At 45.6% G+C, this 18213-nt stretch overlaps 1 protein-coding gene across 2 annotated transcripts in view; it reads left to right on the forward strand.

The window, feature by feature from the left end:
* GRIA1 (glutamate ionotropic receptor AMPA type subunit 1) overlaps positions 1 to 18213 on the forward strand; it is a 127446-nt gene that overhangs the window by 60048 nt on the left and 49185 nt on the right. For both annotated transcript variants that reach the window (XM_009942612.2, XM_009942613.2), the window contains exons 3-5: positions 505 to 744; positions 2135 to 2319; positions 7203 to 7256. In XM_009942612.2, coding sequence (XP_009940914.1) covers positions 505 to 744; positions 2135 to 2319; positions 7203 to 7256 — 479 coding nt within the window. The remainder of the gene's footprint in view (positions 1 to 504; positions 745 to 2134; positions 2320 to 7202; positions 7257 to 18213) is intronic.

The following is an 18213-nucleotide window of genomic DNA, read 5'->3' on the forward strand; positions in this document are numbered from 1 at the left end:
TCTCAGCTTCTGACGCCAAACCCGTGCTGTCATGCAGATGTTTTCCTTCTGCTCCTTGAATGCATCTGGGGCTGCAAGAGCAAGCTCTGTCTGCAGCGCTTCTCCCCCATAGTGAAACAGGTACAGGGGCCAGACAGCTGGCATCTCAAGGAGGCAGGGCTTGGTGAGCCACTACGCTTTTCTGCTGAGCGGTTCCCTTGTTCAGATCACACATTTTATCCCAGAAGCAGCAAAATTTTCAGCAAAGCTGAGGGTACTGAATTCACTCTCCTGTGTCCCTTCTGCCTATGAAAGGCAAAGCAGGTCTGTGGAGATCAAGGGCAGAGCACCCCGTGGCCACAAGCCCTGTTCTTCACAGGTTGTGTTCACCAACCCACAGGCTCAAGGAAGTGATCTAGTCCAGAGAGCCTACAGCTTATCTCAAGGAAAAGGTTTATTTTTGTTGCTTCCTTGAGAAACATCCTTGTCCTTCTGCCCTCATGACTTTTCTCTCTGCTCCTCCAGTCTGCTCGCAGTTTTCCAAGGGCGTCTATGCCATCTTTGGATTTTATGAGAGGAGGACCGTCAACATGCTTACGTCTTTCTGCGGGGCTCTTCACGTCTGCTTCATAACACCAAGTTTCCCTGTCGAAACGTCCAACCAGTTTGTTCTCCAGCTTCGCCCAGAGCTCCAGGATGCCCTCATCAGTGTCATCGAGCACTACAACTGGCAGAAGTTTGTGTACATTTATGATGCTGACCGGGGTAAGTCACAAGTACATGGGAAGAAATACGAGGCACTTAAACATAATGGTCTAGGTGTAGTCTTTGCCTCAAGAAGTCCTCTTACTGGAGGTTACTGGAGGCTGAGAGAGTCACTAAAGCAAGTGTCACCCAATGCCTTCCCTGTTCTCTACTCCTTTTCTAATTATTCATTACTGCTGAAGGTGGGCATTGATCTAGATGAAGTATTAGTCTGATCCGGTATGTCTGTGTTCATAGGGTCAGGTCTGAACCCCATCAACACGAGGGAAATATTTAGTGTGAGTTTCAAATGGGGAAACTGCTTATATTGAACAGGTCCCGTATTGAATAGGTCCGTCAAACTCACGGCCACCGAGTCCCACGTTTATAAATGTGAACCGACAGCTGCTCAGGTCTCACCTGAGCCCGCATCTAATTGGGATACATGTGTGTGTTTCTGGCAGGCAGCTTGGAAAACTCCAAGTTCCCTGTGTTAGTTGTCTATGTAAAGTAATGAAAGCCTTTTTTGTGTTCTTTGAAGATATTATCTAACTTTCTAAACCGAGAGCAGGGCCAGTGAGCTCATTGCTCTGTGATTCAGTTTCTCCAGCTCTCAGATGACTTTCAAGCTCCAGGCTTGGAGGCTGAGAGCAAAATGGACTTATAGAGGACAGCACAGAGGTAAGGGTGATTCACAGCTCTGTCCTGGCAGTTATCATCAGCCCTCGTAGGGACAGGAACCTTAAGAGACAAGGAGAAAGTGTAAAAGCATTCCACCCTGCTTTCTGTTGTCATGAGACATAGACACACTGAATATCCCAAAAGGACTGCAGCAGGGAGGGTTGTCTAGCAGGACTCCAGAGTGGTGCTGACTACGTGTATCTCCTCTGGAAGGCTGTGCATGTAATTTAGGAAAGATCCTTTTAAAATTAATGAAGCTGCTAAGAGAGACAGGGATGCTGAAAATGATAGTGTGTTGTGATTGCTGAGGGTGTCCCTAACCCTAGGATTGTAAAGCCTAAACAGATCAAAGATGAGAAGGGAACTATGGCCCAGAGAAATCAAGTGATTTGGGTAGTGGCAGACAAGAAGACGGGGATTAGAGCTCTTATCTGAATCCCACAGCAGGGCCTGATCAACGAGACTGATCTGACAATTACAAAGGAAAACTAGGCCTGGAATCATCCTATTTTCCTGTGCTAGGACAGAAAAATCAGGAGTCATTAGTTCTAGCCCAGCTGTGTTTGGGTAAAATGCTAGACTATTAGCTGCTCCCTGTAGTTCTGCTGCACTCTCACGATGCTGTGTCCAGCCCAGCTTGAGGCAGCTACGCAGGCTGTCAGAAGGATCGAAAGATGCCATTGCACAACTAAAACCTGGTTCTCCCCCTGATGTCCTCTTCCCACCACAGGGTTATCGGTCCTACAGAAAGTGCTGGACACTGCAGCCGAGAAGAACTGGCAGGTGACAGCTGTCAACATCCTGACAACAACCGAAGAGGGCTACCGCATGCTCTACCAGGAGCTGGAGAAGAAGAAGGAAAGGCTGGTTGTAGTGGACTGTGAATCTGAGCGGTTGAACATCATCCTTAGCAAGGTTGTGTTGGTGCGGGTCTTCTGGGAGGGGTGTTGCACGCAGAACAGGAAGGGTTGTTTCTCCTCCCCGCTCTTGTCTGATCCATGTCTTGTTTCAGCTCTCCTTGGATGTGGGGTGTGTGCATTGCAGCACGCTGACGAGCTTGCTGATATTTCTCCGTTGTGCTATTGTGGAAGCTGTAAAGCTGTATAAATACTAGCTCCCATGTATTCATGCTGAGTGAGCGCTGCTGCTCCATGTTCCATACTTGTTTGACTCCTCTGCTAAGCCTTTACACCCCCTTACTCCCTAGCAAGTTAGGTCTGTGCTAATTCTTCCAAGCAGCATGCACGAGATGTGGCACTTCCTTATTCTGCCGAGTCTTTCTCTGGTTTTCCCACCTCCTGTAAGTTAGGGTGGAGGTGCGAATCGTCTCCTGGTCGTCCAGCCTCCATGGGCTGCACCAAACTCTCACAACCACTGCCAACAGGACAGGGATGGAGAAGCTTCATGGTACATCTCTAGTGTCCAGATCAGGCTAGAGCTCACCATCCTCTCAGGGCATCCAGGCTGTAGCAGGATCAGGTATTTCCAGCTCCTCTCATGCCTTGCAGCATGAGAGACTGGTTCACTTACAGTCATCTCCCAGCTGCTTTGTCAGCTCATGGCCACAGGCAGATGGCATGTGCAGTAGAGGACTCAGCAGCTAGGTTGTGTACCCTGCCTTACTCATCCTCAATCTAGATAGATTGCCTAGTAGGGCAAACCCGAATTTTCCCCATCCTCTTGCCTCCATGCTTCCCTTAATGCTTTCCATAAGTCTTGAACATGGACTTCTGTGAACAAGAGACCAATGCACATGCGTAGTCACATCTCAGTCCACACTTGTGTCCCCTCTTCAACTCCAGCTGCAATGCCTTTCCCTCTCACACCTACAGCCAAGGCTTTCCCCACCACTGGGGCTCCCACATGGCTTAGAAAGGGTCCCGCAGCCGGTGCACTCTGACTCCCGCTGCCGTACTTCTCATAACCAGCTCACTCTTACCTCGTGCTTCACACGTCGCTTTGTCTAAGCTACCTGTCATCTCCCGTCTCACACTTCAGCTGCTCGCTGTCTGGGGCAAGGACTGCCATTTCACCAGCTGCACAGCTCAGCGACGAGCACAATCCATCCTTGCTGGATGTCTCTGGGTGTTACTTGGTTATATATAATAACGAAGCAGGTAGCAGGTTTTAACCTCAAAGTAAAGGTCAGGCTTATGAAGGAGAGACCAGAGATTCTGGAGGGTAAAGTTTTCTCTCTGACTGTGGAGTAGCTGCAGATTGAACAAAAATTTTGACAGGATGTAGGTGATGAATTTGCCTTTTCTGCAAGCTTTCCTATAGAGTATATCAGATTTCTTGGGTTAATGATGTTGTTGTTTTAAGCATGGTTTGTCTAACAGAAAGTTAAGTTCTATAGTCATATATTATCTAGTTTTCCTAATACGAACAGGAAAATAAGTCTTTCTTTCAAACTGCCTCACATAACTGGAGGAAGAGTTTAACTTGTATCTAAGTAAAGCTATTTGCAAGAACACAAAAAAAAACCAGATCTTGTGATTATTTGTTTTGCAATGATATAAAAAACATCCATTCCCAGGGAGAAGAGGGACAATATTGTGTTTCCCTACATTAAAAACAGAGCAATTCCAACAGACACCTGTACCTAGGAGGCAACTCTCCTGCTAAGGATAGGTCTGTGAGTAACTTTTTCAGACCCATGTAGTCCATTTTCATCCTCTTTTGACTTCTTCTTCTGAGCCCACAGGGATTTTTGAAAGCAGAAGTAGTTATCCCAGTGTAAGCAGGGGATGCCGGGTGTTGCACAACATGCAGATGACTGGAGGGGGTCAAAGACAGCCTTCAGCCCGTTATCACGTGAAATTCAGCTGGGACTCAAACTGGGCTGGCGGGTGGTGTCTCAGCTCACTGCACCAGCAAGCTACGCGTGGATGTCACTGCTCTGTTTGCCCTGTCTGTTTGAGTGTCTGAGGTGTTCAAAGAGCTGCGTCAGCCTCTCAGGGACATTTTGATGCATTTATCTTCTTTCCTGACAAGCCTGTCTCTTATCTTTTGGTGGCCGTGGATTTGGGCTCCCCAGGGAACAGAAAAGCTGGCAATGGCTGTTTAGCATCAGTCCCTCACACATACACACCAGTGCTTGCACGCACTTTTAGTTTCTTCTCCCAACTCTGTACACATAGCACAAATAACCACTGCTGACTCCAGCAAGGCAGTCCTTGAGTGCTGGAGACCGTAGCTGTAGAAGGAGCCAGTGCTCAATGTGTTAATGATATGTGGGAAAATGACCTGATTTCTTTTCTGGAGATTTCTTTGTGTCATGTCTCAGGGGCATGATTTATCTTTGCCGAGGTAACTGTCGTTTATGAGCTAGGCCTTGGTTCAGGGCATGATATCCGTGGGGCCGTGCTGTGTAGCCTTAATGGGATAAGTAAGCGGTGGGTTGTATTCCATCAAAGCCCTGTATTGTTTCTTGCTTGTCTCTCATTAAAATGAATAACTGGAATTTCTCCTTTACCACTGTTTCACTCTGAGAGGATTTCTCTCTAATAGATGTCAAACTGGCCCATTAAGAAGTGGGTAATGAAACCTAGGTGGCCCAAGTGAGCTATCAGCATGCAGCCCAGCACAGCCTCTCACCACGTTCAGGCTAAGTGATAAATGCTATTATAACCTCAGCTTGCTACCACCGTCCGGACACATTAGGACTGAGCAAGCATTTTAAAATAAATTAAGATCACAAATAACTGTGTAAAACACAGGAAGCCAACCTCATAATTCAGGTGGATGGGCTGCGAGATTAACAGCTTGGGGAAAGCTGGATGGCAGCCCTCTCTGGTTCATCGACTCTTGACACCTAATAAAATAACAAAGGGAGAGTTTGGGCAGAAGGAGCCAATGCCAGCTATTGTTGACACTGGAGAAATGGGGAATTGGATCGTAATTCTTAGGCATTCCAGTGCCCTAGAGATGCTCCTTCCTCCCACAAGGTCTGGGACTTACTGCAAAGGTCGGTCACAGTTGATGAGTGGAAGGGGACAAGTTGGGTCTGATTTTGCTTCTCAGATCTGGCTATGGAAGACAGTCAGAAAACTACCCATAAGAAGAGTATATATCTTTATAGCCTTAGGTATACAGGTGGTTTTTCTGAGGGCTCCAGACTGCTCAGCAGAAGCCATACTGAGGGATCGTGGGGGGAGAACCACAGGGCGGTGAAGGTGGTGAAACTATTCGTTGTGTAAGAAACTGCTAGTAAATGAAGCCTGCATTGGAGTTAATTGCTGCCCCCACATTAATGCTGGGAAACAGATGAGTTTTAATGTGCATACAAGAGCACTTCATCAGAGAAAGGCTAAGGCAGATAAACCAGTTGCACAGAGCAAGTGTCAGCTCGTTTATAATCCATTTGGAAATCCCTAAATGGCAGCTCATGATAATCTGGGAGTGCTGTCCCATGGGGAGGATCAGTTTGTGCATGCCCTTATCTGATGCTTCTCAAACACCTGCTACCAGCCTGGTATCGGAGAGAAGTCCTGGGTAGACCAATTTCTGGTCGAATCCAACACAACAGTGATTTTATTGTTATTCTGGCTGTGAGGATGTTTCTGGCCTCGTTACCATTCGTGCAGATTTTGCCTGAGCGTTGGCAATGCAGGCAGTAATTCAGAATCAATTCATACGACAAAGGAAATAAGAGGTAGTGATGCCAGCAGAGAAACCTTATGGAAACAGCACAATTCTCTCAGAAACTGGTAATTCTTGTGTTTTTACAGGTTCCGAGGGCATGTTGGTTCAGTCTTTTTTTTCACAGTCTTCTTTCTGTACATAGATTGGCTCAAATGCGGATGGTATCTGGCTCTAGTAACCTGGTAAGAATTTAACAGTGGTGCTGGAAATCAGTGAACAGGACTTTCAGTGGAAATATGGAATCAGCAAGAATAATGTGATTTTCAGCTGTATTCTTTCTGTATTTTTTTTAAATCATGGAAGAAAAAGACAGTTAGGGACCATCTGTTCAATGACCCTGTCCCTCATAATCACAGGCAACCCTGCAACAGACGGTGCCTTTCTACCTAAACAAGGGAAACTTTTCCAGCTAACATAGACACTTTCAAATGTTACAGATCTGTAAGTGATTGTGTTGATAAAAGAAAATAAAAACCTAAATCTACGGGCATCAGGGAGAAAGGAGTAAGTGGTAAAGAGCTTATATTGGGACACCATGGATGTGAAGGTATAAATAACCTTAGTGAACATGCACGGGGAATCCTCTGTTAAGTGTCTTGCCCAGGCAGCTTTGTTCTCAAGATGTGACATGAAACTATCCCAGTGCACTAAAGGAGAAAAATTGCCTTACAGACTAAACCTCTGGACATCTCACCCTGGTAGATGTCTGCAACAGGGACTCTAGATGGGAGGATGTGCAGAACAGCTCTCTAATCTTGCTCAGTGTTTCAGCTGCATTCACAGGACAAATGGACCCCAGCTCCCCGCTTTGTTCCTTTAATGTCTGAAATATAAATCTTGTTTAACCTTTTTTTAGAAAAAGCACTGTGTTTCTATCCAGAGCCCATAGGAAACAGGTTGGCTCAGGTAGTTTATTCTTCCTGCCTGTAGCGTCTGCTTGGGGATCTTGTCCTGTCTAATTTCAGACTTGCTGCTTGGATATCATGTGTGAAAGCTCTGTCCTTCCTCTAACAGATTGTGAACTTTTCTTTTGCTGTGTCTTCCTGTCTTCAACTGAGCAGTCTCTTTGGGGAAAAATGGGGAGGAAGGGTAGATAAATGAAGCTCTACTTCCTTCATTGGTGTTCCTAAATATCGTTGATTTTCATCTTGCAGATCATCAAGCTTGAAAAGAATGGGAATGGGTACCACTATATTCTGGCAAATATGGTGAGTTGCTCTCCTTGTAATATTTTTTTGAGTATCTCATATTTTGTGAAGCACTATACCTATAGTTACTGAGCTTGAAGTCTTTTTTCTAATCCACATTTTGGGTAGGAAAAAATACCAAAGTCCTTTGTGGTGTTTTCCTGGTGATGTTTTCTGTCCTGAGCCAGCACGATTATCTCCAGGGTATCTCCAAGGTTGTTGTTTTTTGCCTCCAGATTCAATCTCCATTTTTTCAAAGCCAGTTAAGCTTACTATTAATTAACGCTTGTTGTGATAATGATATTTTTTTGCCTGTCATGGGCACCTGGGGTCCTGGTATTGCTCTCCTAGTTTGTTTCAGTCAGGCCACAGAGAAGTTGTTTATTATAGGTAACAACTTGTATTTTTTAACTCACTTCAGTGTGCCCTGCAGGTCAAGTGTTTCACGGCCATCCTGAGAGCCCTACTAAGGGCAGACTTGTTAATGATGATGCACCACGATCCCTCTGACCTTCCATTAAAAATAAAATATGTACCTATTCTGCAACTTGGTGCTAAATCAAATCTAACTGTCATGGCTCTAAGCAACGAACTGGATTTAAAGATTTCTTTAAGGAAGGGATTCTCCCTTCAATGCAGGGAGGCACTGCCTGAGGACAGAGCTGTGCTGGGCAGCATCAAGGCCATCTTTCTGAAGCAATATGCTCTCCTCTCCAAGGAGACTGCAGAATTTCTCTGCCTAGGGAGGTTTGGGCAGAGGTAAGAGAGGAATAGCCTCAATCCATAGGGCAGCTGGAGGTTATCCGTAGCAGAGCTCCCACCCTCTCCTCCCCAGATGTGTCCATACGTCCGGGGGATGCGCAGCAGAGGACAGGCTGGTGTCGGCAGCCTGGGGCTGAGGCTGCTCCCCCCAGACCCGCTGTGTCCATGCGGGGTCTGGAACCATTCTTCCCTCCCGCAGCTGCATCTGCGAGGCAGCACGGGCCCGGGGTAATTAAACTTTAAACTACCAATTAGTCAAGCATTTGCTGCGGTTCTCCTCTCTCAGTCCCAAGATAAGTCTGTAATTTACAAGACAAAAATGGCCGCATAATTACCCCAGGATGCCCTGATACTGACCCTGCACTTCTGCGCTGGGCGCCTACCATGTAATTACAAAGTTAAAAATGTTAGGTTGTGCAGGCAGAGACATGTGAATGGTAAAGCAGCCAATAACTTCCATTGCTAATTTTTAAAAAATTATTATTTGTTGTAACCCAGATCCTGGTCCTCACATATGTATGAAAGTCCCTTCATTAAAGTTAAGCGGAAAAGCTATTTGGAGTAGCTGGAGTGTGCGTGTCTGTGCACTTTTATATGTGCCCATGCGGAAGGGTAAATGAGAATGATATCACCTCTTCTCTCTGCACAGTTTCATAAGCATAAATATGTTAAACGCATGAGGTGGTCTAATACTCAGGTATTGGCCTTATGAAGGACATTTCCCTCTGTCTTATGATACCACTCTCTCCCACTTTCAGCCTGAGAAAGCACATTTTTCCCATCCTGAATTTGTTTTCTTAGACTTTGCACAAATGCTGAGAGGACAAGGCTGGCTGGAAGAGGCTGCATACTCAGCCAACGTGGGTTATAAATAATTAACTCAGAGCAAAAGGCTTTCCATTTCCCCAGCCCCTCCAAAGGGAGATTCTACCTCCCAGCTGCAGCTCAGTGGAGGGTGCTTTGGGTCCCCAGGACTCACAGAGTCTGACGGGACCCCCGGCACCCACAGCTGCTAGCTGTGCTTTGCAAGCAGCTTCAATTTGGATGGAGAAGAAGACTGAAAGGAACTCAAACTCCTTTCATTTTCCTGTTCATGAAAACCTAGAATTGCAAAGGAGTCAGACTCCAAAGACAAGAATATTGAAGAAAAAAAAAAAAAAAAAAGGAGGTTACAATCAGACAACATGGGAAAATTATCTTAAAGCAAAGGACTAATGCTCCTGAAGATTAAGAAGGCCCTTTACAGATTTGTGGTTCTGCCGTGCACATGGGCAGGTTCAGGCACCAGAAGTCAAATCAGTTTCTGTGATCTGCTGCACCCCCACGAGAGCCACTGCAAGGAGGACGGCAAAAAGTCTGCAAAGATCCCATGTTCCTGAGACCATACGGCAGTGAGGAAGGAAGGCAAGCCTCCCTGTGTGGGCATGGCCGGGGATGCTATCAGGGATGGGCAGAATGTGGGAAAACAGCATCTGGCAGGATTCAAGCACACTGTGGATGCTCCAATCCAAGAGATCACAGTAGGTTTTACCCTCTTCTAAGGACATCTCGTTGCCTGGATTAGAGCCTTCAGAGGGTGTAACATGCCATAATTTATTCCCACTGATTCATACACATATTGGATAGGCCTTAGACACCCCACATTTTTCCCTGTAGACAAGTCCTAAGATGACAGGGGCTGCACTGCCCACACACACGTGCACCCTCATGTGCACACCCCTACACCTAGAAAATGGCCCGATTTTGTGGAAGCAGCTCATTCTGGAGTACTGGGTTGTCAGAGAATAAATTAAGAACTAAAACCTGCAAGTCCCTGAACATTTCCAGAGGAGATACTTTTTGTTCTCTGTGCTTGACTGATGGAGTTCTGACTTTAGGACTCTCACCCTGTATGAAGATAAGGCTCCCAGCCCTGGCTGGGACAGCCCTGCCTTGCACAAGTCAAATGAGCCCTCAGCTGCTTTGTAGCCCCCAAGTCACCTGTGCTAGCTGGAGCAAGGGGATGAATTTTCAATACCTGCCTTTTGCAACACTGCCTAACTTTCTTGGGCCCTTTCCCACAGGGAAGCAAGTATAGAAATGACATATTTGAAGCAAATGTTGGGAAAAATTTCTGGATAACCCCACTGAAATTCTTGTTTTTGGCTATATGCTTGTTCAGAGCTGTACTAAGCCAAAAAGCAGGCAGCAGCACACTACTGTCCAGTTACAGCAGCTCCAGACTGGTGTTACATCAGGAACACAAAGCAAGTGAGTTTGCAAGGCAGTGCACAGATTGAAGAAGGCCTGCAAAAATCATCCGTTTTGAACACGGAGGAATTCCCTGTCTGGTCACAGACAGTTCATGAACAAAGAGGAACTGGCTTGCACTGATCACCACTTGTTTGCCCAGCCGTTGCTGTTGGGTGAGCTGTAGTAATGCACAAAGCGGAATTTGACAAGTAGCAGCAAATAAAAGCTAGCATTTCCTAGCAGGAGCAGCATTCTTTTTCAGTGAAATTGCTGTTGCCAAGGTAAGACAGTAATATTTCTGTGTTCACAAACAAAATGAAACCGTTCTGCACCTTAGGCCATGGACAAACATCCTTCTCCGAATCTGTTCCGCCTGTTAAAAGACACCACTTGTCTTCTCTGCGCAGCCCTGCCCATGCCACAAAGGTCTGTTTGCAACATCACTGCTGGGGAAAGGGTTCCTGCGAGGATCCCTGGCGCTTCTTGAGGCAAATTTGATATTATCTGTGGCTTTTGCAAACTCATGAAAACTGATCCTCAGCTGATACCTGTTAAAGTTGCCCCGACTAGCTTTTACCAGCTGCCAGCCTGGATATTTGTCAGGTGTACCGGCACTGGGGAGTTGCAATCATGTCTCTCTTTCTCTCTCTCATGCTCTCTCTCTCTCTGTATCTCTGTGTTTCTTTTTGAAACTCAAAGAGGTCTGGCAACTTTCAGAAGTGTTTGGTTTTGTGAGTCTTATTTTTCTAAGCTTTGTTCTCAGCCTTTGAAAGCATCAGTCTAGCAACCACAAAGAGAAAAAAAGTAGTCAATACTATCAGAGGAGCAAGCTTAGAAACTTCTGGGATTCATTTCTTTTGATGGTGCAGGCTTTTTCCCAATGACCTTGACTTCATGTATCTGTTTGTCCTACACCAGGGATACAGGCTGACTGCTTTCAGTAGTGGGAGAACATCAGCTCTCTTGGGCAGAGGAAAATCTGTGTCTTAAAATAAGTGATGTTTGCGTGACCTGTCTTTAAAAGAAAAGTATGAAGGACAGCTGCCACATACAGTGTTTTAGCATTTCTTTTTCCTGGTGCATTAGTCCAGGTTGTTCTTTTAGCAAATGCTCTCTTTTGATGTTGAATACATAAGTGTACAAGATTGCTGACGTTAGGGGTAGCAGGGAAGAGTAAAGATAAAAACAGGGTTGATTAGCAGAGGTAAGCATTATTTCCTGTGCCATTTCACATCAGAATGTGTCAGTGCTGAGTTAGACCATGGGCAGAGTTCCACTTTGCAAGCAGTTGTGGTAGCTTTGGAGGTTACCAGCACAGCAGCTTTGCCAGCAGAGTGGCTTGTGCAGGAGTCGGGTAAAACCTGCTGGTTTGATTCAGTTCATCTGCAGTTTAAATGGTTTTGATTTTGATTTTTTCTCCCCAAAAATGGAAGGCAGAACTTCTGCACCACCAAGGCTGTGACATGGTGACCTGAGACTGACCACTTGGGGCGGACAGCAAAGAAGGGATCCCCTCCCAAACTGGCTATCGAAAAGGATGTCCACATCCCTGGGGAGCAGAGTTCTCCCAGCACAGGCAGAGATCACCTCCCCTAAAGCGATGCAGCACGTGTACGTCCCGCAGCGTGTGCTGTGGCTGCGTGGGGAGGGTCTGCTGTGCCCGTGCTGGGTATGAGCCCAGGGCAAGAAGCTGTACCTGCCGCAGCACAAGTGTGACGTGTGGCACTGGCCGTGTGTCGATGGCTCCGCTGCCTCCACCGAGCCCCCGATTCAGCTTGTCTGGAGCTAAAATGTTGCAGTTCTCAGCCTCCTGTCACCTTGAAAGCTGCCATATTTATTTTAAAATAATCACCCTCAGTTATTATCGGCGTCTCCTTCCCCCTAAAGTATTGCAGACTGAAGGTACAAACAAGGTCAGCAACACTCACGTTTGCATCACGAGCTGATTGGAAACTCTGTTTCGCGGGAGTTTCCAAACGGATGTGTGCAGCATCGGCTTCTTGTCCTGGTAAGATCTCAGGATGCCTGGTCTTGCAAAAATGCACAAATTCTAATGTTGGAAAGAGATGTCCCAAGTTATTTTTAGGTGTCTAAAATTATGCCAGTTAGACCATTCCTCTTTCTGAGAGGGTGGTGCAGGTAGATTCATGAGAAAACTTGGTTTTCCAGGCAAAGACAATATATTATATCAGTGAAATTTCTGAGGTCTGCATTTCACTTCCAAACAGCTTTTCTGTCCTGGTTCAAAGATTATCAAGCAGAAGAAACCCTTATAACATTATCTCATCTGAATTACTGATAGTAAAAGACACAGCAGTGCCCTAAATCAATTTTTACTTGAATTGGTGTGTCTCATGTAAAAGAAAATCATCTGGTTTTGAAAGAAAAATTGCCCACACAGAGGAATATGAACTGAAACCTTGGAAGGATTTTTGCAGTAGCTAATGAGGGCTCAAAATCATGAGTGCCTTACTGTGGCTTAAAAAAACCACCGAGTATCAGGTGAGTAACTGACAGATTATATTACAGCCCTTGGAAGGAAGAATGTGTTTGCTTAAATCTCAGCAAAAGGGTGTTAAACTAACAGGTTTCCTCAGCCATTTGCAGTCTCCTAATCCATTACCCTGGCTCAGCTGGCAAGGAGTGACGTGTAAATCCATAGTATCTTCCTCATGGTGACTTCATTGATGCTTTTTTCTAGTCGAAGCTTGCCTAGCTTCAGCTTCCTCCATTGAATTTATGCTTCTCTTTGCTAGACCAAATATTCCATTACTGATGTTTTTGTCCCTGTAAATTATGATCAGGTCATCCTCTGCCATATCTTCAATTGAAGTCCTGGCATCTGTCACTACACAACGTATTTCCCAAACCTTGAAATCAGTTTCTCCTCTGAAAGCTCTCCAAAGCACAAACATCCACCTAGAGCATCTGTCCCTCTGTCTGGACTGAGCTTTTCAACAAGATGTGTGTGATAATTTATATTCAGAAAGTGCTGCAGCAGTAGGATAGGGCTGATGCAAATAATATCACAAAGAAAATCTTGTGCCTGCAAAGCTGTACAACAAAAAAGTTGCTCATCATCTCCAGCCCTATGTCCTTGAAGTCTGGATCCTCACCTGATTTGGTTTGCTTTGCATCAATAGACCAGGACAAAACAGACTCATCAAACTGCAGGACTGGGACCCTGTCTGTAAGTGCCCCCTCCTCCCACGTTTCTTTTCCCTTTATTCTTCATGTACTTCTATGTTACAGTGATGACTCGCATGTTTTGCTGCCACAATGAGATTTGACATATTAATAATTGTGCAGACGAGAAGAAAGCCTCTCTTGTTGGAACGCATGCTGGAATGAGACTTCAGCAGATGGGCTGTGTTTTGATGTACCTTCCTTATTAATACAAAGTGATGGGAGCGAGGAATGCTGCTTCACTGGAGAAGTCAAGCTTGAAGATAATTTGGTATATTAGGGATGCTCCGTCTGGAAATGCTCGTCTTCTTGGTCTCTGCAGAAAGACACCAGTGTACCTTGGAATGACAGGTGACACTTTGCATTCGCTCAGCTGATCTACAGCCATTCGGAAGCAATTGTGTGGCTTTGCAAAGTTACTTATAATCACAAAGCCTGCTAGCAGGAAGCAGTCTGGTATTGCAAGCCATAAATGGATAACATCTAAAGAGAGCTGAGCCAGTTTCCTGATGGTGCCACTGATTTCTGTGGCACCCACCCAAGCTCAGGGTGAATTGCTTAGTGCTTTTTGCTTAAAAATGAATATTTCAGTGTTCGACTCGTAAAAAAAAACAAGACAAAAAAAAACCCCAAAATTCCAGAGTTCAGTCTCTTGATTCCGGACAGAAAGGAACTGAAAAACCTAACACTCATTCATGGGGTGAGGGGGCTATGTTAGGTTTAACCAACAAGACTTCTTCACGCCATTCAAGAGGAAGAGGCATTTTCCATCTCCTCATTCAGAGATGAGCTTTGCCATTCTTTGTGGGGAGATCTGGAGGGTTCTGAAGATGCAGAAGGAGGAGAGAAAATGACAGTGTTTGTCAGAAATGTGTCAGTCTTCAAGAAGACTCTTTAATGTTCCTTCTCTCAGGAAAAGCCAAGACTTAGAGCAAGGGCACAGAGATTTTTATCTGTGCTGTGGCTGGGCTGCGGGGAGGTTTATGAGAAGACGAGCTGCTGCCCGCCCAGAACTCAGCCCTCGCTGCCTGTTGCCGCGGCTTCAAAGGCACGATCGTACTGCAGGAGAGGCACTCTGCAGGGAGAGTGCCAGCAATTAACACCAATTTAGTGAAATACAGACAGAATTTGAAGGCACGGGGCAGTGGCCAGCTGCCTGTCGATGACCAGGTACGGAGGTGAGGCTGCTGCTGTCTGTGGCCTTCCCGTGGACTGGGAAGAAAGATGCCACCCGTTGTCATCAGTGTGTGGAGAGAAGGCAGAGGTTTAGCATGGTGAGGCAGTGAAATATGAGGGTGAAAGGAGGAATGCAGCGAACTAAGTGATGCTGGCAGATTTGAAGAGGGTCATGCACGAAGGAATGAGGCTTTCGCTACGCCGTCTGTACTGCCCACTCAATGTCTTGTCTCCTCACAGTGTTCAGGGTATAAACAAGGAGCTGGCTTATTTCTGGGGGACTTTCTTTTCAAGGCAGATCCTTCATGGACCAGTTAATCAAGATGGATTCACGAGGCCCATTTCAAGTCATCAGTCTTCCTGCATTATGCATTTCCTTTGATGATTGAGCCCACAAGCAGTGGAGAGGAATATAAATGTGTAACTTGCTGACACTTCTCCCAGCAGCCAAGGCAGTGAATGGGACAGTAAAACAACCTTTGGCTGGAAAAGCTTTTCAGTTTAAGAACAGCATAAAGAACGATGCAGCAAGGAAACACAAAGAGGAAAAAACCCTTCCCGGTACTGTTCTGTTTTCTGTTTGAAGGCATGAAGGTCTGTAACAGCTTTCCATGTTATTTACTAGCAGCAGGACTCCTGCATGTAATCTCTTTGCGACGTTCATTAATGCAGAGAGAAGGGTCCATGGTACGGGCTCAAGAGCAAGTTTCCTCCTTTGAACTGAGCCTGGCTGTTGCTCGAACTGTGGGTTGAAGACGCTGTGAGTCAGAGCAGGCGTGGAGGAGGGAGGCTGTCTCAGCCCATCAGCACGGACAGGCCCAGATTTTTGTGGTTTATTGTCAGCCTGTTAATTTGAGGACATTCAGAGAAAGCCAGGCATTGTCCAGCCATACACAAGGCAGGAGGCCATATTTTCTGGTTTGCCGAGAGGATTTTGCAATGTGAATTTAAATAAAAGGGACAGCTCTTCCTGCTGTAGGGCAGGGGGTGGGCTGGCTGAATCAAAGTCCCTTTCAGCCTGGTTTTGATGGTACCCAGAGAGAACTGTGCCTGCAGACGGGTTGTCTCCCCCGGAGTATCTACGTCCTGGGCAGTGACCCTTTTTGGGGCCCTGGGGAGCTCCGTGCTGCTGCTGGGTCCCGCTGTGCATGCTTTGCCGGGGGTGCTGGCACAGCGCCTGGGCTGGAGTGGGAGCTCCTGTATTCTTCCTCTTCGCGGGGGACTGGCAGTGCTGCGTAGGGAGGTGAAGCCAGATACCTGCATGTCCAACAGATACATCCCAAATGGTTCAGGTCTAAAGAGCCTGAAGAAAGTCACATAGCACCAAATTCCAGAGGCTCAGCTCGTTTCCACGAACAGTCCACTGCGCTCAAAGAGTGGCTGAAAAGGGAGTTTTCTCCAGTACTCACTGGCAAAGTTTAGAAATGGTTTTGGCCACTGAGGTGCCATGGAGTACATCGTTCCAGCACGGTTCACTTCTTACTGTGCTTGGCTGGATGGTAAATGGAAGCATTTCTGTGCTGGTTCATTCCTAAACTGGTTGATACTAAACATATTGCTGCAAAAGCATGTCTGCTGCCCCTCAGGAGTGGGTTGCAGTCTTTCCTTAGTCATTTTTTAAGAATTTATTTTCTGTTTTCCAAATATGGCCAATTGAAAACTAAATAAAAGATCCCCTTCTTTTGCAATATGTGGCTATAGTTAGTACGAGGCGACAGATGATTGATGACTTCTTTACTTGCAAATATTGTAATTCTCCTGTTTCTTACAAGCACTGACTGATATTCCAGAAAGACAGATAAGCATATTTAATTCCTGATGCCACTTTGTCAATACAAATGTTTTCAAGAGACAGTTTGCATAATATTTGGTATATTCTTGTTTATTTGTTAGCCAGCAAGAATGCACCTCCTCTGGGACTTATTTTCTAAAATATCTGACCTCTGGTATTCCCAGCTCATTGGCTGTCATGTCACCCAGACCTGTTCTGAGCAGATTTCAGTGGTGTAGTGATTAAAATGCCTGTGTAATTAAGACCATTCTTACACTGACCTTGTATTGGGGCATGTGGAGGAGGGATAACAGGTGAAAACAGTTATTTCATCAGTTTCAGCTGAAATGCAAAGACACTTTCAAGGTTAATGATGTTCTGTGCAGTCCCAACTGCCTTAAACAATTGGAAAATCTTCAGAGGTCTCCATACTTTTTCAAGGACCTGAATTTTGTCAAAAATGAGTGGGGAAAATTTAGTACGATCTTCAGGAAGAAATAATTTATTTTGTCTATTCAGATTATTTTAATATTTTATGTCAGGTAAGTCCCAATGTAAGTTGCTGAATACTTGCTTCAGTTTCAGAATGGTTTGGTTTGGGGAAAACGGTGAAAGTGTGTCCAACCACTGCTGTCTCATCACTGGTGTCATAACCTTTTTTTGACTTTTCCTATTTAAATCTGCTTGTTGAGGGGGCTAAAGTCACCAGACGTCTTACTTATACTCCATTGTGAACTTGAACTTTTCTTTATGCCATTGTGGGCCTTCTAAAGAGGAGCTGGTGGCACAAACTTCAAGTTGCTGTGTGGTAGTTTCTTTTGACAGATCTTTTTCCCCTGAGTACCTCCCAGGAGCAAAATGTCAGTGTAATTTGGTTCTAGCCATGAATAACCAGTTGGCAACCTGTGAGGTCCCTCTTACTGAACCTTAGGAGCTCTGTGTGTGTCAAAAAACACTTGGCCTGAAATGCATTAAGATGTCAGGGACAATTATCCTGCTGCCTTTCCTATTCATTAATCACAGCTCTGGCTTTCTGAAACCCCTACACTAGCAATTACAAACAAGATTGATGTGGGTTTAACCAGCATTCTGTGGAATACGTACACACAAAATATCACTTATTTTTTAAATCTAAATCACTGCATTTTGAAGAAAAACAAATCATTTATTTAGAGCATCTGTACACCTATATCCAATCCCCAGCCTTCTAAGTGGATGCCAAACTGCTTACAAAAAGCCAGAAGAAAAAGCGTGAAAGCCTTTAAGGACGTTTTTGAGTCACTTATGACTCCCTCGGTCTGACGCTGATGTCAGAGGGCAATTTAGTCTTTTCCTTGCAAGCTGTCTGTTCCCAAAACAGGTTTCCATCTAATGGCTTGATCCTGACCTTGGAAGTTAATAATCTAATTAACTCCCCCAGCCTATGCACAGAAAGCACCATTCTGGGAACTGGACCAGTGTCTCATGGGAATAGTGTGACTTAGCTTTTTTAACTTACATTATCATCACAAGTTTGAGAGCAGGTGTGGGAGAAAAACCCAGTGGTAGACTGCAGAGAACATGCACCAGCAGCACGTGGTGGGGGGCAGAGGGAAGACACAGCTCGAACTAGCTCTTCTATTGCTCAAGTGATTGCATCGTGCGTAGTCACCTCATTCATTTTCCCCTCATGCATTATGGTTGCTAATGGTACTAGGGAAAATAATTGACTACATCTCTTGTGCTTGTATTCCAAAAGAAGAAGCACCAGACTTCAGCCTGTCCCACATGCAGCAGCCCAAGCAGCAAGGCAGAGGCTCTGCTTGAGCACCTGCTTTGTGCGAGGAGGCACAGCAGTTTTGCGTAAACAGC

The sequence above is a fragment of the Opisthocomus hoazin genome, chromosome 22 (genome assembly GCF_030867145.1).
Source record: "Opisthocomus hoazin isolate bOpiHoa1 chromosome 22, bOpiHoa1.hap1, whole genome shotgun sequence".
In the NCBI taxonomy this organism is placed as follows: Eukaryota; Metazoa; Chordata; class Aves; order Opisthocomiformes; family Opisthocomidae; genus Opisthocomus; species Opisthocomus hoazin.